General features: G+C 41.4%; 3 protein-coding genes across 3 annotated transcripts in view; 2 read left to right on the forward strand and 1 right to left on the reverse strand.

Moving 5' to 3' along the window:
- pag1 (phosphoprotein membrane anchor with glycosphingolipid microdomains 1) overlaps positions 1–15,296 on the reverse strand; it is a 54,513-nt gene extending 39,217 nt beyond the window's left edge. Inside the window, exon 1 of the mRNA XM_010734987.3 lies at positions 15,022–15,296. The gene's annotated coding sequence lies outside the window, so the exon portion shown is untranslated. The remainder of the gene's footprint in view (positions 1–15,021) is intronic.
- A 2,073-nt stretch (positions 15,297–17,369) lies between these two features.
- Positions 17,370–21,941, forward strand: mrpl53 (mitochondrial ribosomal protein L53). The gene is made up of 4 exons (XM_010734988.3): positions 17,370–17,404; positions 19,674–19,829; positions 20,889–21,001; positions 21,746–21,941. The coding sequence occupies exons 1-4, from the start codon at positions 17,385–17,387 to the stop codon at positions 21,856–21,858; spliced, it is 402 nt and encodes a 133-aa protein (XP_010733290.2). The 5' UTR covers positions 17,370–17,384; the 3' UTR covers positions 21,859–21,941.
- A 1,366-nt stretch (positions 21,942–23,307) lies between these two features.
- fabp4a (fatty acid binding protein 4a) lies at positions 23,308–24,840 on the forward strand. The gene is made up of 4 exons (XM_010734989.3): positions 23,308–23,465; positions 23,729–23,904; positions 24,013–24,114; positions 24,566–24,840. The coding sequence occupies exons 1-4, from the start codon at positions 23,393–23,395 to the stop codon at positions 24,617–24,619; spliced, it is 405 nt and encodes a 134-aa protein (XP_010733291.1). The 5' UTR covers positions 23,308–23,392; the 3' UTR covers positions 24,620–24,840.
- The last annotated feature ends 2,517 nt before the right edge of the window (positions 24,841–27,357 follow it).

The following is a 27,357-nucleotide window of genomic DNA, read 5'->3' on the forward strand; positions in this document are numbered from 1 at the left end:
TAATCGACCTCAATTATTGCTGATTAATCAACAAGTGGTTGCCAGGTGTGAAAATGTTAATAATAATGCTAATACATGAGCTTCTCTTCCCATAACATAGACTGGTATATCTTCTTTTGAGGAACACATTTGTTTCCCTTTATTTTAATCACAACGGACGCTAACTTCCCCTAAAATAAAAATGACAACAAAGACTAGCATATTAACAGTTTTACTAATGTTAAGAAATTATTTACTTAAGTCTTATTGATTAGTAACTAAAAGAACAAAGTTTGGGTTGACAGGCTGTGAAAAGAATACCCTTACATGGCTGGATCATACGACCACTAACCTTCTGAAGAAAGCTGAAGAAAGACCTGCACCAAAGTCACTTTATCAACAACTTATAAAGGCATTGATTATTAGGGATGCACGTAAAAGAAAATTTTCGCCCGCAACCGAATAAAAATTAAATGGTTGGCCGAAACCGAAACCGAATATGAAATGCGGTTGTTAAATTTTTTTTACAATTTTTTTACTATTGCATAAATAGCCTAGAATAAATTTGTAGACATGTTTTTTCAAACAAAGTAAATGTTTATTTAATATCCTTCAAATATTCCAGTAAAATTTCCAGTTAGTATAATTATTATTTCATTTATACTGTTAGAAAGCCCATGTTGTTTTAATCACTGTCAATTTGTTCTTGAAAGAAATACTATTTAGTTTTATTATATTTCCGGTGAATTACCATTTTTCCCACGTTTATGAACGCATCATAGTCATTCCAACGGTCATGAACGCACCTCGCATGTGTGAGATGCTGTAATGTAGAGAGAAGTATATAGCTCCGCTAAAGAGCAGGGTATGATGTATTTCTTGCCTGTGTTTTTCCTATATCCTGCATCGTGTGTTTATTGTGTGTGAATGAGAAAAGAATCAGCAACCGTGGCCAGATCACCGCGCGCGTTTTTTCATTGCATTAATTGCGTCACGCCACTATTCGGGCTTACTATTCGGCCACTTCACCGAAAGCCAAATGTGGCATTTTTTGCAATATTTGGCCGAATACTTTCGGTTGCCGAATATTCGGTGCATCCCTAAATTTATTAGAACCATTGCATTCATAGCTATGACTGTGTACTAACCTCACAAAAGTGAAGGCATTGCAATTAGAGTTGTCACGATACTAAAATGAGTAACCACGATACTATACCAGACAAAGTATCGCGGTTCCGGGTATTATCGCGATACTGCGGCCTTTTTTTATTATTATTATTTTTATAAACTGCAATGTATTTGTACAAGTTAGTTTGAAACAACGACGTTTGTTTTTTAAGCAAAATTAGTGTTGCCACTGACGAAGACGCCACGGCAGACTCGCTGCTCGGGCCCGGTGCTTCTGCCATGGTGAGTGTGTTGTCTCGTGTCTGGGCGAGACAGAATTTTAGCTTGTTGTTTGTTTTGAAGCGAATTTCTATCGAAGCGGAGCTGTCTTCGCGGAGTTCGTTCTTGCCGGCAGAAACAACGAACAGCCAATCAGCTAACAGACGGGCGGACCCAGCGTGGGGAAACAGCCTATCATATCCCTGGACGTCACCAGTAACAGGCAAACAGCCAATCATTCAGCAGCTGTGTAGTTCGGTTGCGGTTCCATGTTGGTTTGTTTACAAAGGAGTAGCATGCAGTGAGAAGCCGGGAGGAGAGCAGAGGCGGCCGCTATGTAGCGGTGACTAGCACCGGTAGTATAGTAATCCACGGTAGGACCGTCGTGTAAAATTTCTAGTATAGTAGCGACGGTTATGATTTGGCACCGCGGGGTACCGTGTATACCGTGGGTATCGTGCAACTCTAATTGCAATTCAAAGAATAAATCAATTAGTATGTAGTATGATAGTATGAAAATATTTATTTAGCACTGACATTACAACAATGCACAATATAAATTAAAATTCAATCTATAACTGACAGGTCTGCTGAAAGATTCTAAAATGAAATATGTTCTCTCATTAAGAGGATCTTGCAGGATCTCATTGAACATATCAGACAACGAAGGCGCATGCCCCACATCTGGTGCAGAGGGACGCGTCCTTTTTTCTGCGCTCCGCTCTCCTCCGGTCCGTCTCTGAGCGGGTTGTCCGCATGCATCGCGGCCTAGATCATTTCTCGTGCGCGCTGCTTTATTCCCACATCCAAGTAATGATCCTTATAACGCGGATCAAGTACAGTTGCGATGAAGTGCAAAGGATCCGAATAGATCTCAGTGAAACGTGTGTTCACAGGCTCCAAACGTGTACTTTTCATTGTTTTCACTCTGTGGTCCATCTCAACCTCTTTGCTTAGAAGACGCCTCAGTGCCGCAATTAACGGAATAACGTCTGCTACGAGATATTGAAATACATCCACACTGCAGACATGTTGACTCTTATCCAGATAACCGTGTGCTGGGTGCACTTCCTGCTTGCGTCATCACAATTCTGTTTCGGCCGTGTTGTGGGTCTTTTCGGTGGCCGAATTTTCGGTGCATCCCTATTGATTATTAATGAATGAATTACCAACATTTATTTCAGGATGAAAAGCATCTTTCACAGCCTGACAATTCCAAAACTGTTATTAATGGCTGATAACTGTGACTATAAAAAATATTATACTGAATTTATTAAAGTCCTTGTAAATTATATAAGTTGGAAAATAGTTGCTAAAAACATGTGCAAAGACTTCGAACAATATATTACTGATATGTGGAGTTAGAGGTTCAAAATGTTTCACCTGTTTTCAGTCCAGGATTTTGTGGGCGGTCCTTAAAGGGTGGCTCGATGACACGCTGAGGCCACCCTGAGATTACCCCTGCACCCCTAGCAGAGAGACAGAGATGAATTCATCTCGCTCAGAGGGTTTTAAAGTTAGTCATGTCATTTTCTGAATGTTTCAGTCCCTTCAGAATGGCTACTCAACTGCTCCCAAAAAGTGTCCTGGAGATGAGAATTCTTTTTTTCCTGATTTTGATACCTAATTTCATAAACTTGTCCATATTTTTATGCTGACTTTAGACATAGGGTTCAATAGGGTTAGGTTGGGTTAATAAATCTTTTAGTTACAACATCACAGGTACCAAAGAGTCAAATCTAAGCAATCATTCAAACATATATTTAAGTCCATACTTTGGTTATTACCAAATAACTACTGATGTTTGATTTATCTTTTCAAATAAACTTCTAGAAAAAAGATCCTATAAATCGGGCATCACGGATTAGCGGACTCCGGTCCGGATCCGGACCGGGAAATGGCTCTGTCCGGACCGCGAACCACTGGCGAAATAAGTAGTGTTTTCCCCATAGAGCGGATTTGAGCGCACATAGAAATTTACCACGGCCGCTGCTACTATAGTCAATCCGGTAAACTCGTGCCGGTAGCCAAGGACACCCTGCGACGCCTACAAAATTCCCACAGACAAAGCAGGGAGAGCAAGGCTGAACGGAGACATGGCTTGTTCTAAAAAGAGGAAAGTAGATACTGAAAATCGTTGTTTTAATGATGAATGGACAACTAAATATCTGTTCATTCTCCCTGCTGGCAGCTCCAAGCCTGTTTGCTTAATTTGTTCCGAGACCGTGGCATTGATTAAAAGTGGGAACGTGAAGCGCCTGGCAGGTCAGCCACATGCCCATTTCTCCCATTGAAGCAAAAAAAGAAGAAAAAGATGAAAGATGAAAAAGTTCAAGAATAAGAAGGAGGGTTCCATGAAAAATGTTTTGCACTTTTTTGTTCATTTTTCCTGAGTTTACTTTTTTATTTACACGAAGAAGGCTTCAATTAAGAAAGAAAGGACAGTTCAAAAAAAATGTTTTATGAAAAATGAAGTTCAGTTTTTTTCACTTGAAGAGGCCTTCAATTATTCAAGCATGGGACTGTTGCATTATAGAAAAAAGGAAGTCCACTCAGCTTGCACTATTATTTATTTTATTCAAAGGATTCAAAAGGATTCCCTTTTGGTTGACTTGAAATAAAAACCTTAAACGTATTTGATTGCCTGGGACTACTTTTATTTACGATAAGAGATTGAATATGTGTCTAATATCTCGCATTTTAAGTAAAAACTTAAACAATTAGTTACTTTTTAAAAATGTGGCCATGACTTTCGCTCGGACCTTCTACTTGGGCAAAATGTAATAACCGGACCTTGGGGACTTTTAATTGAATACCCCTGCTATAAATCATTCTTTCAATAATAAAACTGCACTTTGCCGCCTTTTCTTGATGGGCGGCAGGGAGTGAAACTGTTAGCACAGTGAACGTGCACAACCCTCTAACTTTTCATCAGGGAATCTAAGAAAAACATCAGGGAGCGACTGTCCGGGAACTGAAAGGCCCCTAATTTATCTCAACAACTGACTCTTTGTTCTCCCACTTGGCTCAAACATCTTTTCTCCAAATCTATTTACTTGTTCATTCACATCTCTCTCCGTCTGTGTGTCACTCTCTTTTCGTATCGCTCTCTCTCGTTTTCCGCTCCTCCCTTCCTTCTTATACGTTTTGACGTTGCCATTGTCTACTCCTGGATAGTGAAGCATATTTACCAGGAGCCAGAGGAGGCAAAACAAGCGGCCTATTCAAAGAGCTCGGCAGCGACAGCAACGGGGAAAGGAAGGAGGAGGATGGAGTGGGGGGGGGACAGAATGAGACGGAGAGTAAATTCCCAGGATGACTCGTGAATTTCAGTCAGAAAAACAGTCCTGATGGGCAGAACTGCATCCTTATCAAGCTTTCTGTCAATTCTCATGTTGCAAATTGATGCAGTCAGACCCGACTGCACAAACACACACAATGTCTATCTCGCTCTCTTTCCCACACAAACACACACACATACACATGCTCTCTGGTGACTATAGTCCATTAACAAATACTGTCCCTGCAGTACACGGTCATTTACAATCAGCCTAAAGGCCACTCTCTGGAGAGAAATTGATAAATCTAGCTGCTCATTTCCTCTGTACCAGCCAGATAATAGCTTCAAACAGTCAAACACTCTGAGGCCAGACAGAAATAAGAACTGATCGCTTCCTTTACATCTGTTGAAGTGAGGGCAGAGGAACAAGCTGAGCGATCAAAGAGAGAAAAATTAGTCGGAAATGACTTTATCATTTATTGTGCCGTCGCTGTTGGCAGATTTAGTTGGTTCCTCGGAAGAAATGTTCAATTAGTGTCGTCACTCAATACAGGTGACCTCAACAGCCGCGATAGCTTGCCGTTGACCTTTGGCCCTCACTCTGAACTGTGCAGTTGACCCGCCCATGATCGCAACCTCTGCAGCTCTGCTCATATGATCAGACCTAGTGTCTAAAATAGCACACTGTGCTGCAAGTCAAAGAACAATGACTGTAACACGTCGAGTCCAAAACACAGGAGGCTATCTTAGTTTATCAGCTGTGAGATCAGCTACCTTATTTTAACTGTGAGGCGAAAGAGGAGGACTGGTTTGCAGGAAGTCAAGAGTCAATGGTTAAAAAAAGAAAAAAAAAAGGGCTGTCACTTTTTAAATTTTCCTGTATGAGGTTGCACAACTGTGTGTGTGTTGAGTAAGCAATCAGACAAAGTTTAGTTTATAGCACGGACAAGTGGCAACATGGATAGCGTCTCTGTGATGTCACCAACAGGTTTCTAATGGTGACAGGGAGCATGAGTGGAGCAGAGGCGGGTTGAATGAAGCCACCTGTGATGGTCCCCACCTGTCAATCAAAGCGGCCATGCTCTTAATTAAGCCTTAATATAATGTGAACAGGTGAGTTGTATATAAATTCATCCTCAGTACAGTTGTCATGAACAGGGAAATTAGCTATTGAGACTAAAACTGATTTTTGTACCAGGCTGTAAACATGTTTATTTCTGCTGTGAAGTTGGACATTTGAACATGGGGACTTATGGAGACTGACTTGCTTTTGGAGCCAGCCTCAAGTGGACGTTTGAGGAACTGCAGTTTTTGGCACCTCACTTCTATAGCAGAGAGGTTGTCGCTTGTTGTTGTTTCAATCAAGCCTCTAAAACCCCCGACATAAGAAGATAAGAGGCTTAATAGATTAATTCATTAAACATTAATCTGGAAGAATTTTACTGATAAACTGATTCCAGCTTCTCTAATGTGGATTTGCTGCTTTTCTCTGTTTTATACAGTTGTACATCACTATACACGATTCACCTTTCAGGGCCTCGCTGTTTGTTGGATTTTTTTAGTGTAATTTTGCATGCTTTTTTTTACAGCGTACTGTACAGTATGAACGCACATTGTGTTCGGTGTCCTGATTGGCTAAGGGAGTACTGTACAAAATGCGGCACCAGGACAAAGAGGCACCGTCAGAGGAACTGTGAAATACGCGCAAGGTTACTGGTAATAATTTCTTATGTGTCAAACCTCATAGATTGATCATTAAAATTAAATGTGTTAAAAATGTTTGGGCTCGAAAACAGGTTTTGATCTTTGGTTTCATTTACTAATACAGTATTGTACTTATTTTTGTTAAATCTGCGAAAGTTTGAACTTTGAGAGTGTTTAAATAAGAGAGAAATGTGAGAAAATGTTAATGCCTGTCTGAGAAAAGTGTGTAATTATTGTTAAAAATAAGGCTGATTACTTCGCGGATTTCGTCTATTGCGGGTTATTTTTAGAACGTATCCCCCGCGATAAACGAGGGACCACTGTATATGATAACATGAAAGATAGTTGCTGAAGTTGTAGCTTCATTACAGAACAGACCTGAAATAAAGTTGAGTTTCAGTGTGATCTCTTGACTTTTACCGTGCGTCGCCGAGTCCAAAAGCAAAAAAGACCAACCCGCACTTAAAAACCAATGTGTGACCCTGGAGAGCTGCGTCTTTCATTTCATTTTCCACATTCCTCACCTGTCCCGTTCTTCACCACATTACTACACCGAAGAGTGCAAATCACTTGAGAGTAACAGTGTGAAACGGCTGGACATGTAATTTCACAGTGCATACATAGCAGAGCGTGTTCCCGCACCTTGTTTGTCCACGGCTTATATTAATACACCGGTGCCCGGAGAGATAACGGGGGCATTTCCTATTATGAGCCTGCTTGGGAAAAGGGAAGAGGGAGGTATGCTTTAATTGTAAGCAGGACAGACAGTGTTGTGTGTGCGTGTGTGTGTGTGTGTGTGTGTGCGTGTGTGTGTGTGCCTCTGCTCACATTTGTGGGATGCAGGTTTTCAGACATTAAGAGACAGAGAAAAAACGGAGGTGGTAAGAGATAAATATGAAAAGCGGAAAGGACACAAAAAAGGGGAAATAAGTACGAGGCATGATGGCAGAAGGTTAGAGAGGGGGAGGACTGGAATGCAGGACAAGATGAAGAGGCAGGGCAGGTCGAGAAAGAAAAAACAAAGTAGACTGGATAGAAAATGGAAAGTGGGGCCAAAGAAACAAAGGGAAGGGGAATGGACACAGATAGATGGAGAGAGGGAGAAAGGAGGTGTAAAATGGTGTCAGTCGGCATCAGGTGCCTGGTGATGGATGGAAGCCAATCCACTGGCCGGGCCATACTTCATCCGCACGTAGACAAACAAGCACCATCACCTCCATGTCTGCTATGTCCGTTTAGATGGAGAGTGTGTAAACATGGACACTCGGCTGCACGCATGTCGGAGAAATGCTAAATATACAAACAGACGTCAGAAAGACGGCCGACAATCATCTCTTTGTCTTTTCTTCTCGTCCCCAATGACCCCCATTCAGCTCCGCTCATGAACTGTGCATGAACAGATATTCCATTTCTCTCCAAAACACATGATGCCAAACGCCCGACCCCCATAAGCACATGACGACCTTACGAACACTGACTGAACAATGCCTCGCTGGATTGTGCATCTTTTAATAAATGCGTATGAAAAACGCATAAGTCCTAGCTCACTGTTTTGTTTTTTTTACTGTTTTTGTAGGCCAACGCGCCCAGAGACAGAGGTGCAGACAAGGACAAAGGGTTGCTTGTATATGCAGAAACCCACACAGGTGAGTGCAACGCAAAGAAAGAAACACATATTGTTCTTGCAAAAACCAAAAATAAACGTGGGCACAGGCTACGAATAATCTTCAGTACGTGCATGTGTGTGTGTGTGTGTGTGTGTGTGTGTGTGTGTGTGTGTGTGAACCGTCCCTGCAGTGCTTTAGCCAGCAGAGTGTGACATGAGGATCCTCCCCTTTGGGTAACATTATAGCATCCCACCCCTGCAGCGTGTGACTGTGTGTGTGAAGGTCTGCTGCATCAGCAGCACTTTTACACAGAGTCCATACACAGCGTGTTCGCTCAGCCATGTTTGCTGTCCATCACCTCACCTCACCCTTCGTCTGCGTGCTGTTACGCGACGCTGAACGGCATATTTCTGCCCACTTAAAAGTCATATTCATGGCATGTATAAAAATTACAAGCACACTTCCCATAAACTGCGCTGCTTCTGGTACACAGAGGGTGTTGTTACTTGTCCCCTCCCAGTCCTTGGCATCACTCCATTTGACTTGAAGAGCTTGAGGCAACAATAGCAGCGTATAGCAGCCCATGATCGCAGAGAACAGGCCTTCCAACACACGAGCCTGACCTGGAAACAGTAGAAGTTGGAAAACAATGCGTGGGTACTGTTTGCAAACTAAAATGATTTTCCTGCTTAAACAGGTGGCACAATGTAAAAGCAGTCCATCTTTAGGACATATTAAAGAGTGTATTTGAAGAAACTATATGCTGACATTAGTCCACTGGCCAAATCATCCTACTTCTGATCTAATAAAGACGTTCATTCTAAAACAGACGTTACTGGTTGAGTTTTTCAAATTTGTTTCACCTCCAGTATAATGGGCTGACAACAGACACGCCGACTTTTTCTCGCTCTGTCACAGATTTCTTCACATTAATAGTTTTGTGATTTGTTGTTGCATACAAGCTAAAAGGTCCAGTGTGTAAGAGTTTGTGGCATGTAGTGGCAAACTTGCAGATTGCAACCAAATGAACACCCCTCACCTCACACCCCACCTTATCCAAAGCTAGTGGGAGAACCTATAGGGTGTGGGTATGAAACTTGTGAAATGTAAAAGGCCCTGTCTAGACCTTGTGTTTGGTTTTGTCCGTTCTGGGCTACTGTAGAAACATGGCAGACCCCGTAGAAGAGGACCCGCTCCCTCTGTCGATATAAAAGGCTCTTTCTAAGTTAACAAAAACAGAATCATTCTGATTTTCAGGTAATTATACACTAATGAAAACATAGTATATATATGCCAATAAATTCCCCTAAATCTTCCACACTGTACCTTTAAGATAGCACTTAGCCTAGTCAAGTATATATAGATTGAAAACAGCTGAAATAGCTAGCCTGGGTCTGGCTTAAGAGATGCTAGTAAGATGCTGATATGTGGACAGAGCCAGCATAGCTCTTTCCACCTGTTTACAGTCTTCATGCGAAGCTAAACTAAGCGTCTTGTGGCTGTACCTTCATATTTAGCACACACATGCAAGAGTGGTATCAATCTTCTCATCAGACTCCCAAAGAAACTATCCATTTAAGCATTACAGTCAGTCTTGAGCTCGGGAATAGTAGTGAGCAGACTGTATTCACTGATGAAGACCATGCGATCCAGTTAAAAGCTCTGAATAGACACCAGAATATAACGAATTCCACGTCCACTCTCGAAGTAGTTTCTAACATCAGGGAGGTGAATGCATAACGACTTGTGTTACCCACAACCCCAGGGAAGAGGGACTCTGATTTCCCATCAGAGCTTCCGCAAGGCGATCCAAGTTAATCGCATCCGCAGTGTTTACTCGCCTTGAACACGCCACACTCTCCCACAAACCCTCGCTGTCTGTCTCTCTCTCTCGCTCTGTCGCTCTGTCACGCAGCAGGACAGAGCTGAGGTCTGTTCCTGCACTGTAGCCCAGATAGAGTCTGAACACAAACACAGAGCTGCAGAACCGTCCGACACAAACGCTCAAACAACCTGTTATCCTTGAGAAAATTGCTAAGGTCCACCTCGAGTTGATAACAGTGTGAATGCATGAAAGAAGCAAACATGGAGTGTGTGAGGGGAAACTGATGTTCAGGTGAGTGTGTTTGAACTTTGAGTTTGAGTTTGGATAGACTGTATCTAAGTTATGCGAGTGTGTTTGTGTGTGTGTGTGTGAGTAACCTGTGGGTGTATGCTGTTAGCACTGTGTATTTTGGCTGCTAAGTGTGTGTGTGTGTGTGTGTGTGTGTGTGTGTGTGTGTGTGAGTGTTTCTGGGCAGGATCAGGCAGGAATCCAACTACTGTACGTCAAGACAAACAAGTCTGGCTTTAACAATGTGTGACATGTCGCTTACGAAGACGTAGACACACACACGTGATATTTGGCATTCCTGAGCTTGGTATGGTTTCGTAATGAGCTCAGCTGTTTGTTGCCTCAAAGGTGCTGCCTCTTGCTTTTAGAGGTAAAGCATGTAAACACTTTCACACTTCAATGTGTGGTTGAAAAAAAATGATGCAACAAGCATATGGCTTTTTTTTTTTTAAAGGCGCATCACTTTTTTATGTGCTGCAATCGCAGACAGAGAACAGAGTAATAAAAGGAATCTGACCTGACAGTGCAAACCATCAAGAGTGATGAAGCCATTAAAAGTGTGTAATGATTGAGCGCTTTCGATTTATCATCCATCAACTGATGTAACATTTTAGCTCAGCCCAACTTTAGGGAGTTCCCGTTCTTTTGAATAAGCTGTTAGGTGGAGCATTTCCTCATTGTACAGTTGTGTGAAACAGACATTTTCCATCCATCCATCCATCCTCGCTGAACCAGCTGAACGTCCATAAACTCCTTTGAAGACTTGCGTCCCTTTAGAAGAAGAAGAGGCTCTAACAACTACCACAAATGGGATTTCAAAAAGCATAACAAGTGCCCTTTATACTGTACAGAACAAAAATCTATGAAAAATCAATTGTGCAAGGGTCAATAGCGTTGAGGAGATGGAGAGGAGCACCACCGGCTGATGCACTGTAGATCGATATCCTCTTTTTATTATTAGAATTGTCGTCTCGTTTTTTATTCTCCTCTCCTGTCAGACCCTCTGTTAATTGCTTTTTATTCCCCTTGCTCAATCCTTTACCTCACTCTCTGACTGAATCCATGTTCCTCTGTCCCATTTGTCACTCTGGACCATCTAATCTTTACGAGCCGAAGAGACAAGCTGTACCCTGATTCAGATTGGAGTGAATATGTACAACCATAATTTCTCCATCCTCAAATGACAGACTTCACATTGCAAATGTCCTGATTGAAAGATAAAAGAGCGCCACTGCAGGGCTGAATCTGACTAATGATGATTAAACCCTTAAATCACACAAAAATATTTACCACAGACGTGCTGCCCTGCAGCTCGGCGAGGCCTTAAATTCAAATCACTTTGAATGTACAGTGTTGGCTTCATGCAATGGGAATGGAGACTTAAAGCCACCTAACCATGAACCTTCTATATGTGATGCTAATGCTCATAACAGCTGCACAGACACACACAAAGGGTGTTTCTTCAACAGTTTGCAGTTATAAATATTAGCCTACAGAAGCACTTTGCACCCACAGTGTGTCATCTGGGTGACCATAGTTCCCCTTTATTAGTGAGACCTCATGCATGTAGCGTGAGAACCCACACCTTTACTAAAAATAAAAACAACATCAGCTGTGTACAGTAATAAGATGAGACAGAGGAGAGGCCAACTCGAACATAATGAGAACAGAAAAATTCTAATTCAAACCTGTAAGAAAGAAAAACCCCTTTTGACCAACACAGCATGAACTGCATCTAAAGAGAAAATTACATCTAGCTCCTCTATTTCACTGCAAATCAATGAGAGAAAAACAATTCCCAAAAACTGCACATGAGCTTGACATTTAACAAAAAGTCTTTGGTAGTCGAAGCAACACACGCCTCCAATCCTCTAATGCCCCCGAGGTGTTTGTCTCAGATAGACAGGGGTGTCAAACAGGGCGTGCGGGGTAATTGCAAAACCTGGGGTGCAAGAGCCAAACACTCCACTGTTTGCCTACCAATGATGGGGATGGGGGTTCTTTGCTTGTTGAAGCCTAAGCGAGTGTGAAATGTGTGTAGTCTACTAAACCACATCTTGACAGCCTATGATGAAAGTCTTTCACAGCGGTCAGACAGTGTGTGATTATGCCCTCCCGTTCAGAGTCAAGACCTCCAGGCCCGGTATAGCAGCATCACTGTGTTCTCCATCAGTCCGGACACATTAGGTGCAGTTTTAATGAGCGCTGAACTACAGGCAGCTGTTCAGCATCCTGAACAGGGGACAGTTCAGGTCATGCAAGTTGCATTCTACAAAGTGTGTTAACCACAAGATGCTATGACTCAAAAACCAACCTGAGGGATTGAACAGGCATGCTGAGGTTTTAAAAAAGGTAGGTGTGAATAGTTGCTGTTGTGAAATACTTAAAGGAAGCAACTGACAAACACTTAAATGATCGGTTTTCAATACTTATGTGCCTTCTTGTTTTCTACCACACCCAAATCTGTCGGTTCAAAACCAAAGTGAAGCCAGGACACAGTTATTAGCTTAGCATAAAGCCTGAGAACAGGTGGAAACAGCTGGCCTGGCTTTATCTGCCCGTGAAACTCGTTCATTAACACAGAACTTCTGTCTAAGCTGTACAAAAACTGAAGTGCAAAAAGATAAACGTCATATGTTCCCCTTATACGCCGGACTCTTTGTTGGCCAGGAGCAGTGACTTCCTGTCACAACTTGTAAAAATGTTGCATTCATGCTCACGAGTGTTGCATGTATTAAATAAACACAATACAATGTGTCAATCAGAGCGTGTTAAAGGAGCTGGTAGGCATTTATTTTTAACTTTTAGACAGAACCAGGGCGAGCGCACCCACACCTATTTCTGGTCTTTATGCTAAGCTAAGCTAACGGGATGCTGGCTCCAGCTGCCAAAAGTCTATACAGTTCCATGAGTCCATTCAATTAGAGGATTAATTGTGTGTTTACAGTATGCTGCTACTGGATGCTTGAATTTCTTTCAGAATCAATAAAGTATCTATCCATCGATCCATCCATCCATCTATCTATCTCTCTATCTATCACAGATGTTGAACTGTTCCTTTAAGATAAAGTGTCTGCAGAGGAACCATGGGAGATGACACCTATCCCACTGGACAACACGTAACATTAATAAACAGGGATTAAACTTCGTAACAGAACGACCATAAAAACATGTAAACCTGTCTGGGGAGGTGCGAGCCATTCGATTTCCGGGTGTGAAAGACCCATCAACCAAAAAAACAAACTCTCTTTGGACCTGTTGGTCCGCTTCGTTAAACTCTGCACTTATCTCCATTCTTATGTGTAGCAGCTGCACATACCTGACCTTGTCTCCATCTAAATACCTAAATACCAGCGTGCTGCGAATACTCTGAAGTTCAAACGGTCACAAAGCATCTGCCATGCTGCTGTCCTCTCACATTTACTGCCACACACACACACACACACTGTCTGCTGAGAGAGTGACAGAGACTTACTCAAACACTGACATCCAGCACTGACACCGATATGTGTGTGTGTTATAAGCCTGCCAGCTACTTTCTTCCAAACACAATACGATGACGTGAAAACAAAGATGCGACTTGGGAGTTTGTGGCATCATTCAAATGATTTTCTTTCTGTGTTTACTCAAACACAGAGTGTGGATCTTTGTGCGAGACCTCAAGCTCCATTACCGATTTAGGATTCACACCACGACCTGCTGCCAGTTTCTGCAGAGCGGCGGGTATTTATTTACCACGCTCCTATCAAAAGGATGTCAGAGAAATACCAAATTCATTAATGTTTAAGCACACAACACAAGGAAGTTCAGTGAAGGCAAAGGGAAGCCGAGACAAAGTGCAAATTGTGTTTGCTGAAGTGAATGTCAACTTCTGTGAAAGGCAGTCTGCTGCAGGGAAGAAGGCCTGCCAACAGCGCCTATTCAACATCAGCACAGACTGAGGGGTGAGAGAGGGGGAGGAGAGGAGAGGAGAGGAGAGGAGAGGAGAGGAGAGGGGGTCTACTGGTGGCATTTGGCTGTGTGTGTTCATGTGTGTGTGAGAGAGAGAGTTAAGGGGGGAATGGGAGAACTCAAGGAGAACTGACAGAGTGTGAAAAGAAGTGTTTATTTATTTGGCAGGTCAGCAGAGATGAAATTCTTATTTACAATTACAGAGGAAGGTGTGTGTCGAGCACTGTGTGTGTGTGTGTGTGTGTGCTTCATCATGCATCACACATGGTGTGTTCATGTGTGCATGCATTCAAGGAAAAAGATGCACGGCTGTGCAGTCAGTGTGGACAGTGTTAATCTATGTGTGCCTAAACCAGTCTTTCACTAGGAGAAGTTGATTTGCGTAACAAGCACAGGCTTATCTCGCTTTAACGAGGTAAACATATTTTCCCATACATGAGGTGAACACACATAACCACATATGTGTATTTATAGGAAAGCATTCATATTTTGACCTCAGACCTCAGATTTAAATAACTGGATATTAAGGCTTGTCACCAGATTTATTTTAGGCAGAATTAGAAATGAACCTGATGCAGCAGCAGCCCAGACTGACAGCAGACTTCACCGAGAGCAGACAGACAGGAGGACAGACAGACAGGAGGACATACAGACAGGAGGACATACAGACAGGGGGACATACAGACAGATATTCGTGTCTGTCACTGTTTAATATGAACAGGAAACGAGACATGTTGATGGTAAAAGGCAACAAGTCTCTGTTCCGGCTGTCACCGCTTCTCACATTTGGCTTTCCCTGCGACCACTGAGGCTGCCGCAGTCACAACTCCTCTCCTCTGTCAGGGAACTTTCCCGATGCGACCCTCCACACACACACACACACACACACACACACACATATATATATATATGTGTGTATATATCCTCCGCCAGGTGCAGCATAATGAACAGCATTAAACTTTTACCCTCACATATGAAGATATGAAACGAGCTCCTCTTACCACAGAGAGAAGACTATCCGTAAAAAACGAGCATTCGGCGGCTGCTTTCGGCACAAAGTGGTCGGCTTCTGTTTCGTCTTTATAGTCTGTCTGAAGGTTCCCGGAGCTCCGTTAAAGCGTGTGACAGTGATGTGTGTGTTTGCGGAGGATACGGAGAGCGGTGAGACTCCTTCTCCTTCAGCCTGCGCACATTTTCTGGACGTGTGTGTGAGACGCGGTGCTGCTCATCTCGTCTGCTCCGCTCGGAGCTCCGCCAGGCAGGCAGGACGCTGCTGCGCAGGGGAGGAGGAGGAGGAGGAGGAGGAGGCGTGCCCGAGAGCTTACCATTGCTTCATGGGAAATGTAGTTCAGGCTGGTCGGCTTATGAAAAATGTTTTTAATTCAACTTTTAGTAGTGTGAGAGAGGTCAGGAATGATGGGAAAGCTGACTTGTTATTTCTAATGCAGTCTGATAGAAATATAGAATATGTGGGGGAGGCTCATTCACTGGCCCTTGCGGTGAAACACATAATTTAGTATACATTTTAGTAAACTTATATTGAAAAACAGTATATATTGGATGTATTTGGATATTATGTGTGTCGCAATATATCCTATTGATATTGACAATAATTGTGATATTTAATGAAATTAATTAATATTCACGCATGATGACACTGTGAGAATATCCCAGCACCTCCTAAATCATGAACATTTCTTTTCTTTAGCCGATGGCGCCTTGGCAACAGTGGTCACCAGTGTTACAGCTGAGTGTAAATTAAATTAAAGTTTTTCCATAAATATCACCAGAATGTCATTATCGTGAATTCCTCTGGCCATTATGATTGTGTAGTGAAAACCTGATATCATGACATCCGTATTGGAGATGTATGAATATTAAGTGTAAGTGAATTGTTTAGTTTAGTTATACGTTTCTTTTATTTGTACACATGTAACACAGCCTAAACCAGATACAAGAAATGAAAGAGATGTGACAGGAGGCTTATTCAATAAACCTCTCTTTACCTCAACTTGGGGAAATGATAAGAGAGAAGAAAGGGGCATAAAAATAATAAGAATCCTAAACTAATAATAAATAAAGAACCATTTGACAAAATACAAAGACAATGAATGACTGTAAGAAACACATAATGTTCACTACATCAGCAGATAACAATATGAAAGTATAAAATGTTGAATGTAAGAATAATATCAAAAGTATAGTAATAACAAAGATGTTAAAGCAGAATTTTGAGGCTACAGTATGTTACAGTAATAAAATGGACATGACTGAATCAATTTTCTCACTAATGTTAGTATACTGTACTGTATAATAACTATAAAAACATCTCATGAATCTCTCTAAAAAAAAAAGTTAAAACATCGCTGAGGCTCGTTGTTTACTGAGACAGAACAGATTTTTTTTTTTTATGATTCCACAATTTATGAATAACATGTTTACTTATATTCCACTTATAAACAGAGTCATAAAACAAGTGAGACAAGTTAAACTGCACTTTTGTTCTATTCCCGTCAGTCTTAGTCAGTGATACTGTGAATTTATGTTCATCACACTCCCGGGGGACACCATGAGGACTTCTGGGAGTTCCTCTGGGACACAGAACATGAATAGTGACCAGTGTAATGAATACAGTGCTACCAAAGTGTTTCCTTGCACACTGTGTATTATTCTCCAGGGGAAAATACCTTTCCTCCAACAGTAAATGGCCTGGTATTTCCCAAGAAACCTCTTGTGTTTGAGTGTTCTGACGTACATTATTACACTCCTTCCCAATGCGTTCACTGAAGAGCAGCTCAGCGTTTCTAATTAGATTAGGACTCAAGCAGAACATCCTAAACACTGGTGTTTCCTTAAAAGATGGTTTCATAATAAAATGATTTCATAACATATTATTGTGCTCTGGCAGTGAACTTGATAGATGAAATCCTGCACCGAGACAATACCTCTGTTTTCTTTGAGGTCAACAGTCCCCTTGAGCATTCATTGTTTTTGAGCTCCCTCTTCCCTGCTTTCTCATTGCTGGTCTTACAGTTTAACTACTCAGTAAGTATCTGTGTGTGTGTGTTGGTGTGGGCGTGGGGTGTGTATAGGAAATGCTTCTGCCTCTGAGTAGCGGTATATCTAAATTTAGAGCCCCCCGTGCCTGCACTGTCCAACCCGTCATAGGCTTGGTCGGATTGTCACCCCGTTCAGGAAAGAGACTTGAGGCATGTTGAAGTTAGGATAAATTGTACGAGCTCGGTTGTGCTGATCTGAGAATAACACGTTTGTTCTTCACACGCCCTGAAAAAGAGGATGGCTATAAATACACAGCTATAGTGACCAGAGGCAAAAGGGAAGTGCAAATGCAAGCTTTTACAAAATGGGTAGACGAGGTGTGAAGTAAGTTTTCTCTCTCTTTTTAGAAGACCTTTCAAAAACAAGTCAATTCACGAGAGAGAGAAATATCTGATCACTAAAACTAAATATATAGATGCACACACATACACACATGTTTATACTCTCCACTGTGGGAATCAAATTTGACAAGCTTCCCTTTGCAGCAAGTTTTGGTGTGATTTGATGCTGCATGCTCCTCCATTAAACAGACACTTACTTATCTCACAGAATCAATTCATGCCTTGATTACATTTGACTGAAGTGCCAACGCAAACAAAATTCAAATGCACTTCCATTTCTGACATGTTTGTATACCTTGACAGGCTTTTGACCTTTCTTCATCTGCTGAGTGCAGGAAGCAGCAGTTAGCCGGGGACCATCTCCCCTCCTCTTCTATTTGATTATGAGATGTGTCTGTGTGATTGTCTATTTGGAGAGCAGCACCTCCTTTATTGACTTAGTGCCTGACAGACCCCCCCCCCCCCCCCCCCCCCCCCCCCCCCCCCCCCTGCTCATCCCTTCCCTAACCTAATTCAGCTCTATGACATTGTTTGTCAGATGATTACAGGAAGGTGTCGCAATCGGTTTGCCTTGAGTTTGCTTTAATGAGTTTCGTCATGTCATTGTGAATGAGATGTTGCTGTTTATATGCCTCTGACTGTGTTGCATTTTTATATAAAGGCTGTTAATATAACTACTAGTGCTGATATTAAACTATCACTGTGTGCTTACACCTGACAGTATAGGAGAGAGCAGGAATGTGACACCTGTCTACTCAACAACCCAAAAGCAGCAGCTCTCACTACAGACAACACCTTCTCTAGACCCCATATTGGAAATACATACATTTCCAACATGCTTTTACACATAATGCATTGCAGGCAACAGATTTCACACCTTGCCTCACAAATGTTAGTACAACAACTCTCGAAGAGCAGATAGATGATGCAAATCAACCGTTTCCAAGGGTTTCAAGTGGGTCGTCCAATAACCCCAAGGTTGTAGTTCGATCCTCACTGCTCAAAAAAGACTGCCACAGCCGAGGTGCCATTGAGCAAGGCACCTCCTCCCCCCAAGATCTGCTTCCCAGGCACAGTGAGTTGATGCCCACCGCTCCAGTGAATCTGGCATCTGTCAATTCAAGTGTGTGATCCAACAGATGCCAGCCTGGATGGGTTCCATACATAGATTTAATTTAATTTCACATTCAACGTGATTAATAAGGTTTCTAAAAAAAATTATAAAAAAATTAATTCATAAGAAAAACACAATTCCATGATCCCTGCCTACAACTTAATGTCACTATACAGGTATAAAGGTTCACATATAAATGAGAAAAGCAAGTAGCAGAGGATAAAATATAAAAATATAGTTTATTGGGTAATATTGTGTCAGAAGCCAATAAAGTGGCCGTATTGCATAATACATAGCAAAGGAGCCACTATGATAGCAGTTAATGGAGACGTTTGGTCAGTCCTCTTTTTTTTCATTTAAAGGCCCACAGATATGTAATACGAAATAAAAACATTCACTGATTTCAAAGCGGTCCTGTGATGAAAAGGCAGCTTGTCCAGGGTGTACCCTGCTTATCAGCCAATATCAGCTAGGATCAGCTCCAGCCCCCTGGGGCCCTGATAACACGGTTGTGGAAAATGGATGGATGATAGATTATTTTAAAGTTTTCAATACTAAATGGCTTAAACCAGTGGTTCTCAAACTTTTTCTGCCGTGTCTCTCTGTCTCTGTCTATCAATCATTAACAATGATCGGGCAGGCAATCAATAAAAAGGGATCCAGGTTAGATATGGGTGAAATAGCTTTATTGATAAAAAGGTCAGCATGATAGCATTGATATAAACTTTTGTGTGGTTATTTTCCTTGCATTAATCATAGTCATTCATCTTAGTATCACTCCATATTGCTCCCCTGGGCACCCACACCCCACCTGCAGTGGCCTGCACCACAGGTTGAGAACCAGTGGCTTAAATAAAGCAGATCTGTGAACAGTGAGATGATGGGTTTGAATAGCATACATACTTTCTCTTCCTTTTTTTGTTCTTAATCTTTGTTTTCTGCTATTGTAGTCTCTATTATTCTTTATAGTAGTACGTCTGTTATAATGTTAGTCTCCATGCCTGTATTAGTGTTGTATTTTGTGTTTTTATTCCTATATTACATAGTTATATTACATAGTTATATTCTGTGCTTCACTTCCATCCATTTGGCTGTTTGAGCCAACACCGAGAGTTCTTTATCATCTTCCCCCCTCTAGCGGCTCACTCCGGCGGCACACGTCTCCGTCACAACCCGGAGGTCACAACATCAGAAAAAACATGGCGGCTTCCAGAAAGGCGACCGTGGTGTTGAAGGCTGTGAAGAGAATCGCTGTGCAGTTCTGTCCCTTTGAGTCTAATGTCCGGTCCACACGGTAAGAAGTCAGTGTGTGTGTGTGTGTGTTTAATGTGTTGTTTTGTCGGGAAGTCGCTGTGTGTGTGTGTGACCTGACGGTGGATAGAGGCGACCGGTAACGACTGAGCAGGTCAGCGAGCTGTGTCGTCTGTCTAAAGGCTGTATTTATGAGGTAATAACTTGTTATTGTCTAACATTATATATCTACGACACAGACCTTCTCTTATTTATTTTCTTTACATATTTGTACATGTTGTATTCATCCCTGCTATACTACTATACTGCTGAGGGAAAAGGCATACTGACCTATATATGGAACAATAAATATCTAAATATGCCACTGAAATGAATAAATATGGCTGTGTAAATAGCCCTACAATAATGAAATATAGAAATAAATGTGCATATATACATGAGTCAATATATAAATATGTTTTAATCTAAAAAAACATTTGTTTATTGCAGAGTTCAAGCAGTATGTGACATGGTTTATGTGAACTGTAGTCTTCAATGTTTGGTCTGAAATAGTTAGTAGCAGGGTCAACACAGGTGTTTCCAATGATACTAATTAAGGTTCAGTTCCATTTAGTGCAGCAGAGATTTTCCAGTGAGCACAACATGCACCACAGCAGCTCCCTGATTCTGTGTGACCTGAATGGAACGGAACCTTAATCAGTATTATGGATAACACCTGTGTTTATCTGTTATTTCATGTAGATATGGCTGCTGTTTTAAATGCTCCTGTTAGAGTTAATCCTGCACACACACACAGATGTTTTCACTTCATTCTAATTGGACTGCTCAGATTAATTACACACTTACATACAAACTTCATTAACCAAAAATAATTAACCTCACCCACCCACAGTCCTCAGAACTAAAACACCCGTGCCTGTGGAGCATGTGTGTGTAGGTTCTTTAACCTCGTGATATAAATGCTTTTAGTGTTGTATGACACATAATGTAAGCACCATGTGTGAGCAACCATTCTACTATGTAATCTGTAATGCAGTATGAGAACAAACTATTCACATCTGTTTCTCTGGTAAATCTGTGACGTTCTCTTCTTGCCTCACAGGGAGTTCCTGGCCATGGTGGGCTCAGAGAAGGTCAGAGCCACCAACATGAACTGCGAGGTGGTAGCCGTGGTAAAACACGACAAATCTGAGCCTGTAGTAGATGTTACTTACTGTAAGTATAAACCTGACCACAGTCAGATATGTAACAGTGAGACTTTAAGGGGCAGTGTGAAGTCAGCTTATGCTGTTTGTTTGCAGAAAGGATGATATTAAAGAAACCGTGAACACATTTTGGATAAGAGACAGAGAGACAATGACAGAATGATGACAAAGGGTTAGAAAATTATAATACAAAAACTCTAATACTAAAACTTTCAGAGAACACTTCAGTTATATTTTGATATATTAAAGTCCTCATATTTGCTGTGGGTTGACTATTTGCTTTTAATTGACTGTCTTTAAGTAGCACGAAGAAACTACAGAGCAATGGGTTCTCTGTGAATAGTCCCATAAGAGATGTTCATGTCAAGAGGTGATCTATATGTTAAAAAAATAAAAACAAAACAAAAACCTTGACCCAGTGAAACCACTGTGGTGTACTTTTGGGTGTATTTGTGAATGTCACTTGTCACCACACCTACTATACTCAACTCAAGACTGTTTGACCCAGTCTCTGGAATTCTGTGTAGTTGTTATGACATGACACTCAATCACATGCAGTGAGTCAACTATACCAAAAGTCAAAAAGTCTGCTATAGTTCAGCAGAGAATTATGCGGATGTTGTCTATTGTGCGTTACTTGATTATTGCTCAGAGTAAACTTTTCACCTCTTCCCTCCTTGCGCTCCACACACAGAAAGTCAGTCATTGTGGCTTTATGAGTCATCCCATTGTGTCTTTGTCCTTCACACTGCAGTAGACGGAGAGAAGCTGGTGTTGAAGGGGGCAAATTTGACCAGCAGCGAGATGCTGAGCACATTTCAGTCACGGTGCACGGCGAAGGATCCACAGGCTGCAGCACAGAAATAATGATGCTCGTGTTAAATGTGCTGCTGAATGTCTGTATGTATGAGTATGTCCTTGGATGTTTATAATAAAGTATTTCATTTCTATGTGTTGGTTCTGGTGTGAAGTGACCTCTGCTCTGCTGTGTTTATGATGTGATGTCAGGCACATATTGAGTCCTCTTCAATCACGTTCCTAATATGTCCACTATTTAATTTAATGTTCTCTGCATCAACATGGGCTTTACTGTCACACTGAAAAAGCATTGCACTCTTGTTATAAATAGTTTTAACATCAGCCCCATCAGCTTTGCTTATTTCATCTGTATTAAAAACATCAATTGAAATGCTTCAGCTGCTAAAAACATGTTGTGATCAGTAGGTAGGTCATGGCGTGCCCTTGCATAATGTGCTATTTTCCTGATAAAAGAGACCATTCCAGCATTTGAGAGAACATTATGCAAGCTCCAACCTTTGACACAGCAGGCTTAAATGTAATTTGGCACAGAGTTTCAGATGCAGCCTCAGTGAAAAGAGAAAAAACCTTTCACCCAGTCAGAGATAACGGAAATCCTATCCTCTCCGTTAGCTACCCTCTGCTCCATTAGCAACTGTAAACTTAATGGTTTTCTTCATGGATGCTAATTCCGAGCTAAATCATTTGAACACAGCCTCGTGAATCAGCCTCTGTGAAATGTTTTCTAAGATGTAACTAATAGCTTAATTAGTTAATAATTGATTTGTGTCTTATAGATCACTTCCAAGCCATTAATAATTGTACATGAATAGTTATAAATGTTACTAATCCATTGTTAAATTCTAATGGTTTTTTTTTTCACTTTCTAACAAGCCATTAAGTCTGCAATATTATTTATTATTTAATAAATCATTAACCTGGGAATAAATAGTTTGTCTGTGCCTGCAGTTGCAAATGATAATAAGTTAATATATGACTCCAGTGTCTGCAGCCCATGTGTAGAAATAAGTCCAAAAGGGATTTTCCCCAACCTGGCAACCCAAATGTGTTTAATATCTTATAACTGATCGATAAGCATCATTTAAAATGTATATTAATAATTAATAAAGCCATTGGCAGCCATTCATAGCCCCAGGCATTTTTTTAAAATAATAAAATGTATTAATAGTTAGCATTCACCCCACTACTACATCTCCCATGAGGCTTTGACAGTGTACCACTGGCTTAAGGCTGATGGGATATGTTGTTGCTGCATGCTAACATTGTTTGCCTTTGTTAAAATGGCAACATGCTGATATTTTATAATACAGAGAGCTGGCAGATATCCATTTATGTCAGAGCATAAACAATAAAAACATGAAGATGTCACAGCATTCTGCACGAGTAAATGTTTAGTTACAGATGCTAGGAGCCACAGGGGCGGGATTTTAATGTGTCGCAGCGGGCTGTGATTGGTTCGTCCTGCCTCTGTGGATGTCCGTCTGGCCCTTTAAATAGGAGTCTGTTCCCACAGTAAAGGAGAGTTGAATCCGGAGTGAGGACACTGCTCGTTGTTGAGGATATCACATCACAAACTGCAAACATGGTTGATAAGTTTGTTGGCACGTGGAAGATGGTCACCAGCGATAACTTTGATGACTACATGAGAGCTATTGGTAGGACCGAGAGTTCATTATCATGACCTTATTAGTGCTAATTGTGAATTTACTCCAGTTGATGCTGACTTTTTAAAAATGAACATCGAGACTGATTGACTGACTGATTGCATGTTGGATATACTGTGTTATAGGGGTGATCTGCCTTGATTTGAAGTTATCTGATAGAAATAATGATTATTTGATTCATTAAATGCATTAATTACACATTAAATGGTGTTATAATTCATGCATTTTGGTGATCTTACCCTCCCGCCCTGCAGGTGTGGGATTTGCGACCCGGCAGGTGGGCAATCGGACCAAACCCAACTTGATAGTGACCATGGACGAGCAGGGGACTGTATCCATGAAGTCTCAGAGCACCTTCAAAACTACTGAAATCAAGTTCAAGCTCAACGAGCCGTTCGAAGAGACGACCGCAGATGACAGGAAGACCACGGTTAGTGTGGTCTAGATAAAATAAAATAAAACACGTAAATAAATGACATCCTGGGGGTGTTTTTGTGCGGGACGTTAACGGCTTGTGCCTGTTGTGTTGCCCCTGCAGAGCGTGGTGTCTCTGGAAAACGGTAAACTTGTGCAGAAACAGAGCTGGGACGGCAAAGAGACGAATATCGAGAGGGAGATCGCAGATGGGAAACTGGTAGCGGTAAGCATCTTTGTTTGACTTTTTCTTTTCTAGGAAACAAAACTTTGTAGTAACCTAGCAACTGCCTCTGTCACTTTTAAATTTGATTTGTGCAGAAGTCCCTCATCACTCCACATTAGCATCCTTGCCTTTTTACCACTTTTTTTTAAAGTCACATCCTCTTTTCATGTTTATTTGATGATTAAATTGCAATAAATATGCTGCTAGTGCAAATGTATTATTTAGTCCCACCACTGGTCTGAATCCTAATCTCTTGTGAAACAAGGGGAAACGTACTATAACATCAAAACCCCAATGTATCCCCTAATATGCATGAGTATGTATCACATAAAGGATGAAGTCACTAAACACAGACAGTCCAGAGAGGTTAACTGTTGAAATACTCTGCAGTTATGTAAGAATGACCTCTGCATGATGTCTGCAGGAATTTACTATCTCCGTCTTCCCACAGAAATGCAGAATGGGAGACGTGGTCGCAGTGAGGACGTACGTCAAGGAGGCATGATGGGGTCCCTTCAGCCCTCCTGTGGGACGCGTCGCAGGATGACAGGCTCAGTTCAATGAGCGTAAAAACCAAAAGTAACAGCGTGTTCTACTCCTTCTATTCTTTATCTTCACTGTGTTGCCAGAATGAAATTTCTGTGCCTCTGTTCTCCAACATGATACATTTGGTTTCATTTGGAATTGTTGTGGTGATTTGAATAAAAATGAGAATTTGTCAAAATGTTTTTTTTTTCTTCTGTGAGTTTATTGGATGTCAAGTGGTGGTAGTTGTTTCAATTGAATTACAACATTGAAAGTGTTCAATCAATTAGAGAATGGTGAGGAATGCTGTACACACAGTGGTCTAATTGGAACATACCGTAATCTGACTGGCTGATTTCCTGACTTTAACGGTTTATTCCCACACTTAGTGAATATTACTGTAATCATTCCACATGCAATCACTTTTTCCAGCTTCTTTGGCTTGCACAGTCCTTTCACGCTTCCTTATTTTGGTCAGAGGGCAAAAGCAAAAGCATATTCCCTATTTTAAAGGTCAAGAAGTAAACTCTGATGATGTACGATGTGTGTTGGCAGGGACTCCTTGAGGAATGTGAACTTTTTTAGCAGCATTAAAAGCATCATGCAGGGAGGTCAGTGAGGAAATGTATCCCTTCTTCCTTTTTGGGTGGTCGAACATTTCCCATTGCACATGTGCTGGCAGCTGTACGCACACTGAGAAACTGAAAAATAAAAAATAAAAACAGCATCCTACCCTTTGGCCACTGGTCAAGGTTCTGTCTGTCTGGGGGATTGTTCCAGAGGCAACGACCACTTTCCCATGACAGGAAAGTGAGTACGGATGTCACTGATTGGACCTAATAGCCAAAACAGCAAAAACAGGTGGGCCCACAGTCTCGTTCCCTTCTGCGTGGACAATGGTGCCGGCAGTAGTCGAGGATACAGTATTTAAACTTTTGGGGAGATGCCAAGTGGGTAAGGATATCACAGTGGGCAGTAAGGAAAGGTCACCAGTGCAGGGTTGTATTAGTGTGTCATTGGCCACGTTTTTAATGCCTCTAAGAAATTTCACTGAGTCAGTTAGAAGAGCTGCAATTTCCTTTACGCGCTTAACACTTAACTCATTCCAATCCAGTAAAGAAGAAGCAACTTGCCATTGAATCAAGCCAACTGGACAAAGTTGACTATATGTAACACTAAAAGTAAAGTAATGCCCTATCTGGAGAGAGGCACTGCATCAAATCTAGTTCTAACATTGACATTATTTTAGTATATTGTGCTCATGAGATGTATTTACCTAAATGAACTTGTGCTTTAATGTGTTGCGTTCACTGTGTGCCACAAACTCACCAAATGTGTGAAAATCTATGACTTGAATGTGATGAATGTCAACATGGATATAGATAGACATAGACATAGATATTACTTTTCACCAGTATGATGGCATTTGATACTACTTTGATAAAACATGCTGGTTAGTACTGTTTAACTGTTGACTATAAAAGTAAAGCCATGCTGCTGCATATATGCTGTGAATGCTCTGCAGTCCATCCTGCTCTAGTCTTCTCTTAACGTGTGTTCAAAACACTGGATATTCTCTGTGTGCATGATAGATGTACTCTGAAAGGATCATTTTCTCACAGCCAGAGAGAGAGAAAAGATCACATCTGCTCCGGATTGACTTACAGGTGCAGTGCTTGTGATCTGCAGGCATCTCCATCACTTTGTTTGGATGACTGCAGGGAGTGAGGCAGATCTCCACCTCCCTGTTTTATCTCAGACATCTTAATTTGATGCTTATTGATGTTTTTAATGATTCATAATAGAGCTGGCAACTTATTAACTATTGGACAAAATATTAAAGTCATTCTGCAAGTAGATCTCAGCATTTTTTCAGAAGGTAGGAGCTGGACAGTATAAAGAACATACAAGCATAAACATTAACAGTGTGTATGAGGCACACCATCTGAAATAACACTCTATTAGCCTGGGGCCAAACAGGATTGAAAGGGAGGTATTCCACTGGAGAGGAAAGGTCGGGATCTTTCGTCTCTTGCCCACAGTCGTAGGAGGCAAACCTTACATCAACAGAGAGCAAATTAGGAAACTGTTCAGGAAGGAGAATGATAGTGAGAAGCCTGCTGAGAATTAACCGGCAGTGAAGGACGGAAAAACAAAGAATGAACTGGAGCTGTGACGTTTAGTGTTGTCGTCCTCCAGTTAGGACGTTTCTTGTAATGTCAAGAGTGGTGGAGTATTCCGATCCTTTACTCAAGTCATTTTAATTGTACAATATGGTTGTGTTGATTTGTCCTGTACACGTGACATCCATTGCACGTCTGTCCGTCCTGGGAGAGGGATCCCTCCTCTGTGGCTCTTCCTGAGGTTTCTTCCACCTTTTTTCCCTGTTAAAGGTTTTTTGTGGGCAAGTTTTTCCTCACTCGAACCGAGGGTCTAAGGACAGAGGGTGTCACTCCCTGTACAGATTGTAAAGCCCTCTGAGGCAAATGTACTTTGTGACTTTGGGCCATACAAATAAAATTGATTTGATTTGATTTGAAGTGCAAACCTGTTTGTAAAAAAAATGTGTGAAAATGTGTGAAATGTGAAAAGAAACCTCATATTGAATTAAAAAAAGACAACATATCAGATGTTCCAAATTGAGAAATGTTGTTTTTAGACTTGGGACAGTGGCAACAGAAGACTGGAAAAGTTGTGAAATGTTAAAAGAAGTGAACA

This window comes from Larimichthys crocea, chromosome XIII, assembly GCF_000972845.2.
Source record: "Larimichthys crocea isolate SSNF chromosome XIII, L_crocea_2.0, whole genome shotgun sequence".
Lineage (NCBI taxonomy): Eukaryota > Metazoa > Chordata > Actinopteri > Sciaenidae > Larimichthys > Larimichthys crocea.

Coding starts and splice junctions, on each gene's coding strand:
- mrpl53 (XM_010734988.3), top strand. CDS start 17,385: ATGGGTAGACGAGGTGTGAA. Junction 17,405..19,673: donor ATGGGTAGACGAGGTGTGAA/GTAAGTTTTCTC, acceptor TCCCCCCTCTAG/CGGCTCACTCCGGCGGCACA. Junction 19,830..20,888: donor TCTAATGTCCGGTCCACACG/GTAAGAAGTCAG, acceptor CTTGCCTCACAG/GGAGTTCCTGGCCATGGTGG.
- fabp4a (XM_010734989.3), top strand. CDS start 23,393: ATGGTTGATAAGTTTGTTGGCACGTGGAAGATGGTCACCAGCGATAAC. Junction 23,466..23,728: donor TGACTACATGAGAGCTATTG/GTAGGACCGAGA, acceptor CCCGCCCTGCAG/GTGTGGGATTTGCGACCCGG. Junction 24,115..24,565: donor CAGATGGGAAACTGGTAGCG/GTAAGCATCTTT, acceptor GTCTTCCCACAG/AAATGCAGAATGGGAGACGT.